Here is a 15,124-nt window from a genome sequence, read left to right on the forward strand (position 1 = left end):
TGTGGACAGACCAGACACGTCCACAGCTGTGGGCAGACCAGCCACGTCCACAGCTGTGGGCAGACCAGCCACACACACACACTCTTCCAAATCCAAGCCTCTGAGTTCACCTAGTACCAGACATGCAGTTAGAATTGGGTTATTATGAAAATAGTACACAAGATTACTTGGAAAGAAGTTAAATAATGTAGTAAATACTTTTTCAATAATAATAAAAAAATACAATAGGATGATGACAACCCCTGAAATGGTCTGCAAACATCCTCTACCACCTTAGCTTTGAAAGCAACCAAAGGGGGAGCTTTTGTCTGGCTTGGCAGTATTGATTTCTGGGCTCATTTAGGGAAGCTCTTTGAGCTCTGTTTGAGCTGACTGAAACCCCGGCAGAGAGCACGAGCAACCATGGTAACAACTTACTTTTACTATTAGTTTAGACAAAATGACTTTATCTCTCTTAAAATACCTTGAGAGTGAATCTCCTTAGAGAATGCACTGCACGTGCCTCTATCGCTTTCGGTCTCTCTCTCTCTCTTGCTCTCTCTCTCCCCCTCTCTCATCAGGTTCCCCCACTATTTGGAGCTTTGTAATTAAGTCATAAATCTCTCTGATATGGGGTTGTCATCATCCTATTGTCTGATTCATTTATACAGATTTATGTGCTTATTTTTCTTGGCATTTCTGTCAGATCATAACAGCACAATTTATCCAGCAGACAATCTGGGTTGAAGTGTATTTTTCATGATTTGAATTGTTATGTAATAATATTTGATTGTTTCTCAATACAATTGATCATAATATTGTGTTTGATGGAGAAAGAGTGACTTTTCTATACTATGCACCCCCTCTTAAATGTTCAGATAAATCTTGAAAGAAATATAAAACCTGTACTGTACATTTCTCCAAGTGGAAGTATACATTCCACACTAGGTAACGGCATACATTTACAGCACATGATAACTTCCAAAATACGTGATTCTGTGCATCCAAACAGTTGGATGGTGTAGGCCTACATGAAACTTTACAACAAAGAGGTATTCTGTGTTCCGTCTATTGTGTGGCTGACTGTCATGGCCATGCCTGTGGCTCCCTCTCAAGCACTAATACTCTGTGATAGCATTTCAGAACCGGCCACGGATAGCTGCTCGGCACAGGGCTTAATTCCCTTCATGGCAGTTGTATCAAAACACAAATAAACCACAGGCTCCTTCCTTGGCCTGTTTCTAAACAGCCATCACAGTAATTGGAAGAGAGGTTGAGGACTTTGAGTCAGGCCATTCACTTAGCCCAGCTATTACCAGCACATCCATTTACAGCTATGAAAAGAAAGGCATAGCACGTTTATGAAAGGGTCAGACAGAACAGATTGGCTAAGGATTAACCCTAGGTAGGGAAGGGCTGTTCTATGATACAGCTCCAGGAAGTCTAAAGCCTCTATATTGTAGTATTCAATACATCCCATATATCTCTTACCTGTCTTTCATTTTCCTCAAACTGTCTTGTTCTGGTAAGTTGAAGCCTTCTTCCAAATACAGCAGCGTTGTTTTGAAAAGGCATGGTTTGACATGGGCAGCTACCATTGTTATTGAAAGTGCATTTACAGATGGACAAGGAAAGTTGGAAGGTGTCAAAGGTCAGGGGTCAGAGAGGGATGCTGCCCCTTTGGGAGGGGTGCAATGTGTGTTAGGTTAGTTAGTTTCCCCCGGGTTGGTCGGCCTACAGCCCACACCCACATAGACGGACGAAGGGGCGCAGACAGGAGTCAGATGGTCAGTGGAGCCCCCAGAGAGGAGCCAGAGGAACAGAGATATTTACCATTGGGGAACAGCTGTGGGGCTGCCTGGTTCTGGAGACTCCTCTCCCCTGCACACACATACACATACATTGCAAAAACACTGCTTTAGTGCTCCAATTAGGACCATGGGCCAAACATCGGTGATGTCATCATGAGAATAATTCTGCATGTATATAATACTGTACATTAGTGGTACACTTTTCACTGGAATTGACCCCATTTCTGGGCTGGTTGACTCAGCAGGCATATTCATGACACACATCATATAGGTAATCTATTTCTACTGGATGAGACACTCAGAATCAACACCCAGAGGAGTTGCAGAAAACCATTGATTTGTCACAAGGGCAAAACTATTGATACACAGCGCTACTGATAATGACTGACCAAAGAATGGTGTGTACTTTCTAAATCAAACCAGAAAATGGCTATGATAGATCATTCTCTAGAACAAGAGGGTCACCTCTAACGACAAAGGCAGAAAGAAGCCATCATGCACATACAAGAGCCACGCATTCAAGAGTTGTAGGGTGGAGGCAGACTTGAGGTAACGCCAGGGGTGTCATTCAGTTAGTTCAAGCTCTACAAGCCATTATAGAAGGTAGTTAGTGGTTAGTAAGAAAAGGCAGGTCAGAAACAGTCAGATTCACCCTCATGCTTTGCTAGCAGGCATTTGGGGGGGGGGGGGGAGTTGTTACGTCACACAGCATGGTGCTACTGTTGTGTTATGTTGTGTGAGTGTGACACTACTCTCCTCGACGTGCTTACAATCTCTTATTCCTCTGATGTCATTCAGGTAAATGAGGGATCACACAGTTCCATATCACTCTGTTTTCATAGAATCATGGCATGAGAACCGTTGAGGATTCTTTACCTCAGTGAGGAGACGGCACACACAGCATGCACTGTTTACATCTACTGTCACCATTATACCAACATGACTGCATCCCAACATGCCCCAACAACCATGCCGCTAGGCCACGCCCCCAGACAGAAAGACAGAGCACTGTCAAAACCATGTACAACCACCATAAGAGTGGATACAGGCTGGGTTTCTGTACAGCACTTTGTGACATCAGCTGATGTAAGAAGGGCTTTATAAATACATTTGATTGATATACAGTATGGACGACCTGAAAAGTTAATATGTAAGAATGGATATACAGTATGGACGACCTGAAAAGTTAATATGTAAGAATGGATATACAGTATGGACCACTTGAAAAGTTAGTATGTATGTGTGTGTGCGTTTCAGCAAGTGGAGTGTGTGCTCTCTTTTGTGCATGCATGTGTTTGTGATTGTGAGTGCATGTCCATATACATTTGTGTGTGTGTGTGTGTGTGTGAGCATGTCTGCCTCTGCCTGCTATTTGGAGATGTTTATGATTCGCTATACGAACCACTTGAATACTTCCACATGATGGCTGCTCCTTTCTGTTTTGTTAACTTTCTTGCTCTACAGAAACATGCAGTATGTGCAAACACACTGGAGACCAGTCCAGGAGGGAATTACGGTGTGTTAATACAACTTGTGTTTGTGTGTGTGTGTGTGTGTGTGTGTGTGCGTGTGTATGTGTGGGCGTGTGTATGTGTGTGTGTGTGTGTGTGTGTGTGTGTGCGTGTGTGTGTGTGTGTGTGTGTGTGTGTGTGTGTGTGTGTGTGTGTGTGTGTGTGTCTTGAGACGTGCACTATAAACTCTAAAGCCCCAACAACATACTAAAAGTGATAGATAGGAAAGATGAAAAGGCAAACCGTTTGAAATAAAAGAGGCCTGCGTCGTTACCTGTTATTGTTGAATAGTAATTGAGTTTGTGTGGAGAGACTGAGACAACAGAATGAAGATGTGGTAAAGTGCACATGAAACACCAGCCTTAATGGATATTCCACTAAAACCTACAGACTGTTGGACTACCGACAGTGTGTCGTTTTTAATGGGATATCCATTAAACAAAAACCCACCGTGCTGTTCATATTGCCAACTCTTGGTCAACAACGGTTTAGTTGGTTCTGTTCCAGTGTCATTAATGGGACTGAGAGCATTGAAGTGGAAGCCCGGTTCAATGAAACTACTGTAGTTTAGAATGTATATTGAAGCTATATGAACAGAATACTCTAACTTACATAAAGATTGCTTTGGTTGTTTTGTCAACCATCATCCTCCACTACCGCTATCATCTTTCTTCTCCAAAAACCCTCTCCCATCCTTATTTGGTGACATTTTCACTGAGGAAATGTATTTTCACTCGGAGTCTCCATCTTCCAGTCTGTCCTGTCTGTCTGCTTGTAGTAATGTTCGTGTCTGGCTGAAGCAGTCCCAATTATCCTGTCAGTCAGCCTGCCGTCAGGGGCTGGTTTGGCAGTTTGTTTATTTTATTGTGGTTTTACTAACTAATAGCCCCTCAGATAGATGGATCGCATTAGCACTAAACCGCAGAGTGGGCTGCTAACACCCCTCCCTGTCCCCCGTCTCCCCCGTCTCCCCCTACTCCAACCCACTGTACCCCCAGAGCCTGTGGAGGGAAACCCAAGACCCTAACTCCCTAATCTGTCACATCAGGCGCACATGTTTTCGGTCTTGGTAATGGCGGCTCAGACATCTAGTTTGGCCACAGCGGGCTTTGTGGAGTCCCGGCAGCCTCGCTAGTGTACGGCAGTAATGATAGGGTGGCTGACCAGTCCTTGACATGGGTCTGGATCTCATCAGCACCGTGGTGGAGAGGGTAGAACCAGACACACTGAGCAAACATGCCAAGCAGCGACCTACAACAGCCAATTAACCACCAGCCAACCAGCCACTGAAACCAGCCAACCAGCCACCCAAACCAGCTGACCAGCCACCGACACCAGCCAACCAAACCAGTCAACCAGCCACCCAAACCAGTTGTGCTTTTTGAGGTCGGTTCGGTTTCGGTTCGATTATTTAAAAAATAATCACGGTTTTTGGTTTAGATTTTATTTTTATTCATTAAATGCAGTACGCATTATGTGGGTTGAATGCTGTAACAACACAGAATAAAACTATGTGGGTTGAATGCTGTAACAACACAGAATATAACTATGTGGGTTGAATGCTGTAACAACACAGAATAAAACTATGTGGGTTGAATGCTGTAACAACACAGAATAAAACTATGTGGTTGAATGCTGTAACAACACAGAATAAAACTATGTGGGTTGAATGCTGTAACAACACAGAATAAAACTATGTGGGTTGAATGCTGTAACAACACAAAATAAAACTATGTGGGTTGAATGCTGTAACAACACAGAATAAAACTATGTGGTTGAATGCTGTAACAACACAGAATAAAACTATGTGGGTTGAATGCTGTAACAACACAGAATAAAACTATGTGGGTTGAATGCTGTAACAACACAGAATAAAACTATGTGGGTTGAATGCTGTAACAACACAGAATAAAACTATGTGGGCTGAATGCTGTAACAACACAGAATAAAACTATGTGGGTTGAATGCTGTAACAACACAGAATATAACTATGTGGGTTGAATGCTGTAACAACACAGAATATAACTATGTGGGTTGAATGCTGTAACAACACAGAATAAAACTATGTGGGTTGAATGCTGTAACAACACAGAATAAAACTATGTGGGTTGAATGCTGTAACAACACAGAATAAAACTATTTGGGTTGAATGCTGTAACAACACAGAATAAAACTATGTGGGTTGAATGCTGTAACAACACAGAATAAAACTATGTGGGTTGAATGCTGTAAGAACACAGAATAAAACTATGTGGGTTGAATGCTGTAAGAACACAGAATAAAACTATGTGGGTTGAATGCTGTAAGAACACAGAATAAAACTATGTGGGTTGAATGCTGTAAGAACACAGAATAAAACTATGTGGGTTGAATGCCGTAACAACACAGAATAAAACTATGTGGGTTGAATGCCGTAACAACACAGAATAAAACTATGTGGGTTGAATGCCGTAACAACACAGAATAAAACTATGTGGGTTGAATGCTGTAACACCACAGAATAAAACTATGTGGGTTGAATGCTGTAACACCACAGAATAAAACTATGTGGGTTGAATGCTGTAACACCACAGAATAAAACGATGTGGGTTGAATGCTGTAACACCACAGAATAAAACTATGTGGGTTGAATGCTGTAACACCACAGAATAAAACTATGTGGGTTGAATGCTGTAACACCACAGAATAAAACTATGTGGGTTGAATGCTGTAACACCACAGAATAAAACTATGTGGGTTGAATGCTGTAACACCACAGAATAAAACTATGTGGGTTGAATGCTGTAACAACACAGAATAAAACTATGTGGGTTGAATGCTGTAACACCACAGAATAAAACTATGTGGGTTGAATGCTGTAACAACACAGAATAAAACTATGTGGGTTGAATGCTGTAACAACACAGAATAAAACTATGTGGGTTGAATGCTGTAACAACACAGAATAAACTATGTGGGTTGAATGCTGTAACAACACAGAATAAAACTATGTGGGTTGAATGCTGTAACAACACAGAATAAAACTATGTGGGTTGAATGCTGTAACAACACAGAATAAAACTATGTGGGTTGAATGCTGTAACAACACAGAATAAACTATGTGGGTTGAATGCTGTAACAACACAGAATAAAACTATGTGGGTTGAATGCTGTAACAACACAGAATAAAACTATGTGGGTTGAATGCTGTAACAACACAGAATAAAACTATGTGGGTTGAATGCTGTAACAACACAGAATAAAACTATGTGGGTTGAATGCTGTAACAACACAGAATAAAACTATGTGGGTTGAATGCTGTAACAACACAGAATAAAACTATGTGGGTTGAATGCTGTAACAACACAGAATAAAACTATGTGGGTTGAATGCTGTAAGAACACAGAAGGGTAACACTATGTGGGTTGAATGCTGTAACAACACAGAATAAAACTATGTGGGTTGAATGCTGTAACAACACAGAATAAAACTATGTGGGTTGAATGCTGTAAGAACACAGAATAAAACTATGTGGGTTGAATGCTGTAAGAACACAGAATAAAACTATGTGGGTTGAATGCTGTAACAACACAGAATAAAACTATGTGGGTTGAATGCCGTAACAACACAGAATAAAACTATGTGGGTTGAATGCCGTAACAACACAGAATAAAACTATGTGGGTTGAATGCCGTAACACCACAGAATAAAACTATGTGGGTTGAATGCCGTAACACCACAGAATAAAACTATGTGGGTTGAATGCTGTAACACCACAGAATAAAACGATGTGGGTTGAATGCTGTAACACCACAGAATAAAACTATGTGGGTTGAATGCTGTAACACCACAGAATAAAACTATGTGGGTTGAATGCTGTAACACCACAGAATAAAACTATGTGGGTTGAATGCTGTAACACCACAGAATAAAACTATGTGGGTTGAATGCTGTAACACCACAGAATAAAACTATGTGGGTTGAATGCTGTAACAACACAGAATAAAACTATGTGGGTTGAATGCTGTAACACCACAGAATAAAACTATGTGGGTTGAATGCTGTAACAACACAGAATAAAACTATGTGGGTTGAATGCTGTAACAACACAGAATAAAACTATGTGGGTTGAATGCTGTAACTGTCACGCTTGTCTTCGTCCTCTGACGATAGTGCGAAATCGTCATCAGAAAATGTGGACCAATATGCAGCAGGTACGTGAATGCTCATCTTGACTTTTATTTACTATAAGAATGAACATACAAAATAACAAAATACGAAGACGAACAAATAACAGTCTGGCAAAGCATAGGGCTTTACACAGAACAATCACCCACAAAACACAAACACAAACACACCCTAATTTATGAGACTCTCAATCAAAGGCAGATAGAAAACACCTGCCTTCAACTGAGAGTCCCAACACCAATTCACCAGACATAGAAACAGACATACTAGACTCCACATAGAAATACCTAAACAAACCAACACCCGGAATTACTAAAACAAACACCCTTAAACCAAACACACCACCCTGAACCACATAAAACAAATACCCTCTGTCACGCCCTGACCAAACTACAAACAATTAACCTTATATACTGGCCAGGACGTGACAGTAACAACACAGAATAAAACTATGTGGGTTGAATGCTGTAACAACACAGAATAAAACTATGTGGGTTGAATGCTGTAACAACACAGAATAAAACTATGTGGGTTGAATGCTGTAACAACACAGAATAAAACTATGTGGGTTGAATGATGTAACAACACAGAATAAAACTATGTGGGTTGAATGCTGTAACAACACAGAATAAAACTATGTGGGTTGAATGCTGTAACAACACAGAATAAAACTATGTGGGTTGAATGCTGTAACAACACAGAATAAAACTATGTGGGTTGAATGCTGTAACAACACAGAATAAAACTATGTGGGTTGAATGCTGTAACAACACAGAATAAAACTATGTGGGTTGAATGCTGTAACAACACAGAATAAAACTATGTGGGTTGAATGCTGTAACAACACAGAATAAAACAATTAATAAAAGTCCCATGATGGTACTGACTGCCCATTACTACTTATCACTTATTAAGCATCATTTTTTCACATTACTTTACTTTAATAAAATATTTGTTTTATTTTATGATTTTATTATTTCATTCTAAGTCATCATCTCTATAGAGCTGCTGTCTGACTAAAACACTATTTTGTAGTTCTTCAAAGTAAATACAGCATACTTTTACGACCTCTGAATACCAACTATCAATCACTAGATCATGTATTTTCAGGTAGAGATACCTCGCAAAGCAACTGATTTACAACCCTCTCGTACGCTCACTCTTTTCTCCAACTCCGTCAACAAGGCCTGGACAAGTAAGCGGGCGCGCAATGGATTATGGTCATTGTAGTTAATGACCACATTTTCTGCTCTATGTAGAATATTGTCCTGTTGGAAACTACAACTACTACAACGCACAGTAGGGCTTGATCTGATTTATCTCTACAGAAACGGAGTATCGAGCTCACAGAAACTGAGCATCGAGCTCAAAGAAAAAATAACGTACAAAATGGAATTCAAATCATGGAAACGACATCAGTCAATTACAGTGCATTCGGAAAGTATTCAGACCCCTTGACTTTTTACACATTTTGTTACATTACAGCCTTATTCTAAAATGTATTAAATTGTTTTTCTCCGCATCAATCTACACACAATTGCCCATAATGACGAAGCAAAAACAGTTTATATGACATTAACATAAGTATTCAGACCCTTTACTCAGTACTTTGTTGAATCACCTTTGGCAGCGATTACAGCCTTGAGTCTTCTTGGGTATGAGGCTACAAGCTTGGCACACCTGTATTTGGGGAGTTTATACCATCCTTCTCTGCAGATCCTCTCAAGCTCTGTCAGGCCTCTCCAGAGATGTTCGATCGGGTTCAAGTCCGGGCTCTGGCTGGGCCATTCAAGGACATTCAGAGACTTGTCCTGAAGACACTCTTGCGTTGTCTTGGCTGTGTGCTTAGGGTCGTTATCCTGTTGGAAGGTGAACCTTCGCCCCGGTCTGAGGTCCTGAGCACTCTGGAGCAGGTTTCCATCAAGGAGCTCTCTGTATTTTGCTCCGTTCATCTTTCCCTGGATCCTGAATAGTCTCCCAGTCCCTGTCGCTGAAAAACATCTCCACAGCATGATGCTGCCACCACCATGCTTCAACGTAGGGATGGTGCCAGGTTTCCTCCAGACATGATGCTTGGCATTCAGGCCAAAGAGTTCATTCGTGGTTTCATCAAATCAAAATCAAATCAAATCAAAGCAGGTTCCATACCAGGCAGTGGTGCAACCAGTCAGGATGCTCTCGATGATGCAGCTGTAGAACTTTCTGAGGATCTGAGGACCCATGCCAAATCTTTTCAGTTTCCTGAGAGGGAATAGGCATTGTTATGCCCTCTTCACGACTGTCTTGGTGTGTTTGGACCATGATAGGCTCCACAACAGCCCCATCGATGAGAATGGGGGCGTGCTCGGTCCTCCTTTTCCTGTAGTCCACAATAATCTCCTTTGTCTTGATCACGTTGAGGGAGAGGCTGTTATCCTGGCACCACACTGCCAGGTCTCTGACCTCCTCCCTATAGGCTGTCTCGTCGTTGTCAGTGATCAGGCCTACCACTGTTGTGTCATCGGCAAACTTAATGGTGGTGTTGGGAGTCGTGCCTGGCCGTAAAGTCATGAGTGAACAGGGAGTACAGAAGGGGGCTGAGTACGCACCCCTGAGGGGCCCCCGTGTTGAGGATCAGCATGGCAGTTGTGTTGTTACCTACCCTTAGCACCTGGGGGCGGCCCATCAGGAAGTCCAGGATCCAGTTGCAGAGGGAGGTGTTTAGTCCCAGGGTCCTTAGCTTAGTGATGAGCTTTGAGGGCACTATGGTGTTGAATGGTAAGTTGTTCTCAATGAATTGCATTCTCATATAGGTGTTGCTTTTGTCCCGGTGGGAAAGGGCAGTATGTAGTGCAATAGAGATTGCATCGTCTGTGGATCAGACCAGAGAATATTGTTTCTCATGGTCTGAGAGTCCTTTAGGTGCCTTTTGGCAAACTCCAAGCGGGCTGTCATGTGCCTTTTACTGAGGAGTGGCTTCCGTCTGGCTGCTCTACCATAAAGGCCTGATTGGTGGAGTGCTGCAGAGATGGTTGTCCTTCAGGAAGGTTCTCCCATCTCCACAGAGGAACTCTGGAGCTTTGTCAGGTTCTTGGTCACCTCCCTGACCAAGGCCCTTCTCCCCCGATTGCTCAGTTTGGTCGGGCGGCCAGCTATTGGAAGAGCCTTGGTGGTTCCAAACTTCTTCCATTGAAGAATGATGGAGGCCACTGTGTTCTTGGGGACCTTCAATGCTGCATACAAGTTTTGGTACCCTTACCCAGATCTTTGCCTCGACACAATCCTGTCTCGGAGCTCTACGGACAATTCCTTTTTGCTCTGACATGCACCGTCAACTGTGGGACCTTATATAGACAGGTGTGTGCCTAATGTCCAATCAATTGAATTTACCACAGGTGGACTCCAATCAAGATGTAGAAACATCTCAAGGAGGATCAATGAAAACAGGATGCACCTCAATTTCGAGTCTCATAGCAAAGGGTCAGAATAATGTTTTTTATTTTTAATACATTTGCAAAAATGTCTAAAAACCTGTTTTTGCTTTGTTATTATGGAGTATTGTGTATAGATTGATGAGGATTTTTTTTGCATTTAATCCATTTTAGAATAAGGCTGTAACATAACAAAATGTGGAAAAAGTCAAGGGGTCTGAATACTTTCCAAGTGCTGTGTAGTTGTTTAAAAATTGAAAAATATCTGACATTTTGGTTAATCGCTCAGCACTACAAACCAGCCAACCAGCCTACACACAGCCTCAGTTCACTTTCAAAATGACAAGCGCTGAACTAAAAATCATTCTACACAGCCTCTATTTAATTAGTCAATGTCAACCACAGCAAATAACAGTAACACGTCAATGAAGGTTAAGGTTGGGTTTCAGTGTTACATCATTGAGGAGTTGACCCTAGGTCTGAAAGAGGAGCTGTGTATGGCTGCATAGGGTGATGAAGAAGAACCATAGGAAACACACTGTCCAGCGAAGCAGGGAGAGACAACAGAACAAAGCAAATGCAGCCGCATAGAGAGAGAGAGAGAGAGAGAGAGAGAGAGAGAGAGAGAGAGAGGTGTCACAGCTGTAGACTGCAGCACCACCAGCACCAGCAGAGAATGGAAGCATTTTGCATTTTGTGTGTGAGAGAAGAAGCAGCAGTAGAGACTTGGACATAAAATAGGTACTTGTCAATCTAAGTGAAAGGAGTTGTATGCAGTCATATAAAGCTCAACATTGCCTCCGGAGTAGCCTGGTAATGTGTGACTAAGACTATGGAGATGAATGATTCAGTACATGCAGATCACATCCTTTACTCAATTCTCCTCCACAACCCATCAAATGTGAGCTGACTCACCTACACATGTCTTTTCGTCGGTTTGCAGGGCAAACTTCATGTGACACGCACATCTGGGGCCGTGGTCCGTCTCCTCACAGATGTGCTGGCAACCCCCGTTGCCGTAGTTACAGGTCACTGCCGAGGAGCACACAGTTAAAGCAATAGGGACATGATGTACTGTCATCCATGCCTGGAGGTGTGCTGCGACATCATCACCCTCTCAACCTCAGTGTGATGAAGATGTTTAGAAACTTCTCCCGTTCACACCTTGGTATGAAGGATCTCACACCACTAAATCGTCGCCTACTTAATGGAGCGGAGCTGATTGACTTCAGAGTTTCATTCTCACTAGAAGACACTAGTTCCACTTTGGAATGAGAATACTGGTTCTTCAGAGTGACACAGAAAAATTGGAACGTTCATAATTGTTCAAAAAGACGAATCTGGGTGTCAGTTACACTGTGAGTTTGTGGTGTGTTGAGTGTCGACATTAGCACTCTGAATACACCTGTGATGACAGAGCCAAGGCTTCCACCGCCATCCAGTCTGCACACCACTACCCCTGTGCCTTTTGGCCTTTTCCTGGGCTATCTACCAAAACATGTAGAATAACACTTCTCCAATCCTTATTCAAACACAGGCAAATCCCCCATCAGCCCCGACCCCAGCCCTGACAGGACGAGCCCTGTTGCAAGGCAACAGGAAGTGTGTGCTGTCCATCACAACGGCTCTTTCTCAGAAACCTGCTACCCACTCCCTTAGTTACTCCAGTTCTGTCGGTTATCTTATCGGATGCTATAAATCATTTAGTGTGATAAACTGCCAGTTTAATTTGGAAACAATCACTGTAAAATGGCTTTGTTTCTGACGCTGTGTGAAAATCTGTTGGATGCGTCTGTTGGATGGTAGCATCTTCATAACTCTACACAATGTACACGTTGGCCCCACACAGACCATGTATTATCATGTTAGAAACCTATGTAAGATAGAGCAGATCATCATGTGGTGCCAATGTGCACATTGTGTAGAGTAATGAAGGTGGGTATGAGGGTTGATTTGGGGGGGGGTTCACACTTACACTTGCAGTCCCTCATGTTCCTGGTGAGCTGGAAGCCAGGCCTGCACTCGCAGGCGATGCCTCCCTTTGGTGTCTCCCGGCAGATGTGAGCACAGCCATGGTTCTTATCCATGCAGGTGGGGCCCTCCTTGGTGCCCTCTGGTCGCGCTACAGGGAAAAGAACATGAGTTAGAGGTGACCTGATCAGAGTTTCCAACACGTACTAGGTACTACTCCTTTTCCCGATGCCACGCCCCCTTACATGACTGAATACACACACATGTAAATCTCCAGGGTGGATGATAGCCTGTTAGAACACACTGCATTGTGTCAGGCTATAAAAACTAGCACGCCTAAAGAACAGATCAAACTCCCACCAGGAGTTGATCTTGTAGTCCTGTAAGCATAAGTGAGGTAATCCCTAACAAACAGAAGTAGACATTTTAACTCGCAGACAAATTCTTCAAGCTTCGAGGCAAGAAGGGCTCGGTCGGAGCGGAGAGGCCTAAAAAACACATCTATTTTCAGAGGTTTACCACACTCTAACCACTATGCTTTGGTTCAGTTAAAATGGGTCCGGTTTCTGTGGATGCGTGGATCCGTTATGAGTCTAAACACAACAAAGGGATGCTTTTGTTGGCCTCCATTATATAAAGTCATCTCACAATATCTGAGTGTTTTAGCTATTCAAAGCTACTCTCAAAGTGCCATGCAGATACATCATTTTTATCTCATGTATAAATGTATGAAAGTCACTTATTCAACACATCTGCAACTCAAGAGGATTCCATTCCAAGTCTCACTTGTGTTATAAATTATAACAGAAGTCAGTGGCACATCTGTTATGCCACTATGTATTACGGGTGACACCTTCAGGGATCAGAGCTGAGATTTTGCCCCATGCGATGTGAGATAATGTCACTATTACAGATGCAGTGACAAGCCCCAAACCCACTGTCTCATTAGAAACCAAACCCATCTCTCATCCCCCACCCTTCTTCCTCTATATGGTGAGCAGACACGGCGGTTGACTTACAAATGGCACCCTATTCCCTATTAAGTTTACTACTTTTGACTAGGGCCCGTAGGGCTTTGGTCCATAGTAGTGGCCTATGTAGGGAATAGGGTGCCATTCATGATGCAACCCAGGCAGGAAGATGTCTCAATTGAGACTCACTGGACCTGCTGACTCTCAGAAGGATGTTTGGGTCTACACTTCAGAGCTGTATACTGTTCTAGTCACACACATGAATATTGTAAATCTCATTTTTGTTTGCATGTGTACATGCATGTAAGCACATAAGGCCCAATGAGCCCCACGTCATTCTTACAGGCCACCCATATGAAAAAGTATGCATAAACTATGAACGTTGCTTTGGATAAAGGTGTCTGCAAAACGGCATATTATTATTAGTAGTAGTAGTATTATAAATGACATGCCATAGAGGACGGCACTGTTCTGTACAAAGACAATCATTCTACGGTGTGTTCATGTGACTGCCCTGTGGACATATGGGAAAATGCTATCAGTATGTGTAAATGTGTCGACGAATCATGGCAAAGATTCAGAGCCTTGTATTATCCTGAATGACTTATTTATGTACTTTAACACCTGCCTAAATAGGCTTCTTTTAATTACACCCTCTTGTTTTCCACGTGTTCTGCCAACAAACTGCACCGGACCTTTTATTTAGTTTCACTTAGTAAGTTAGGGCTGACGTCAGAGAGACAGATATACTTCCAGTCCCTCTCTACTTTTTATCTAGTTGACGATGCAAGAATCATAGGCGATGTTGATGTCTCGCATTAGTGCTGTCCATCACCTCAAGCCTGTTAAGAGGTGATAGGATGTCAGGCTTCAGCCCTTCTGACAGACTTCTCTGCTTGTGCTTTCCTGATATGTAAAAAAGGGTGATGGCGAAGGCAGAAAGATGGGAGAGGCTGAGCAATCAGACATTGAGTGCAAAAACAGTCCTAGGACAGAGGGTCAACTCTGAACAAAAACACCATTCCACCACCACGGCCATTGAGACACAGTAAATACAGGGATGATGACTGGACTCCACTGACCATATAACAACACACCCTCTTTAAGGTGCAGCAAACCTCAGGAGGTCAGTGCGAGGGGAAACTTAACGGTCCTTTCCCACTGCTCCGTGTCTGTCTGAGGGGGAGGCGAACCCAACACACAGACAGAGGGATAGAGTTTCCCACTTGGCAGCCCCTAAGAGACTCCAGTTCACTTACCAGTGTCACAATGTGCATCCCCCAAAATCCCCCCACTCTCTCCCC

The 15,124-nt window shown here is 42.8% G+C and overlaps 1 protein-coding gene across 5 annotated transcripts in view; it reads right to left on the minus strand.

Annotated features, from left to right (window-relative positions):
* The window catches only part of LOC115165820 (signal peptide, CUB and EGF-like domain-containing protein 3), a 113,856-nt gene that overhangs the window by 24,788 nt on the left and 73,944 nt on the right, over positions 1 to 15,124 (minus strand). For 3 of the 5 annotated variants that reach the window (XM_029719225.1, XM_029719226.1, XM_029719223.1), the window contains exons 5-7: positions 12,854 to 13,000; positions 11,794 to 11,910; positions 1,813 to 1,860 (exon numbers count right to left, since the gene is read on the minus strand). In XM_029719225.1, coding sequence (XP_029575085.1) covers positions 1,813 to 1,860; positions 11,794 to 11,910; positions 12,854 to 13,000 — 312 coding nt within the window. The remainder of the gene's footprint in view (positions 1 to 1,812; positions 1,861 to 11,793; positions 11,911 to 12,853; positions 13,001 to 15,124) is intronic. The other 2 variants (XM_029719228.1, XM_029719227.1) reach the window with 1 other exon arrangement.

This window comes from Salmo trutta, chromosome 28 (assembly GCF_901001165.1).
Source record: "Salmo trutta chromosome 28, fSalTru1.1, whole genome shotgun sequence".
NCBI classification, from domain to species: Eukaryota; Metazoa; Chordata; class Actinopteri; order Salmoniformes; family Salmonidae; genus Salmo; species Salmo trutta.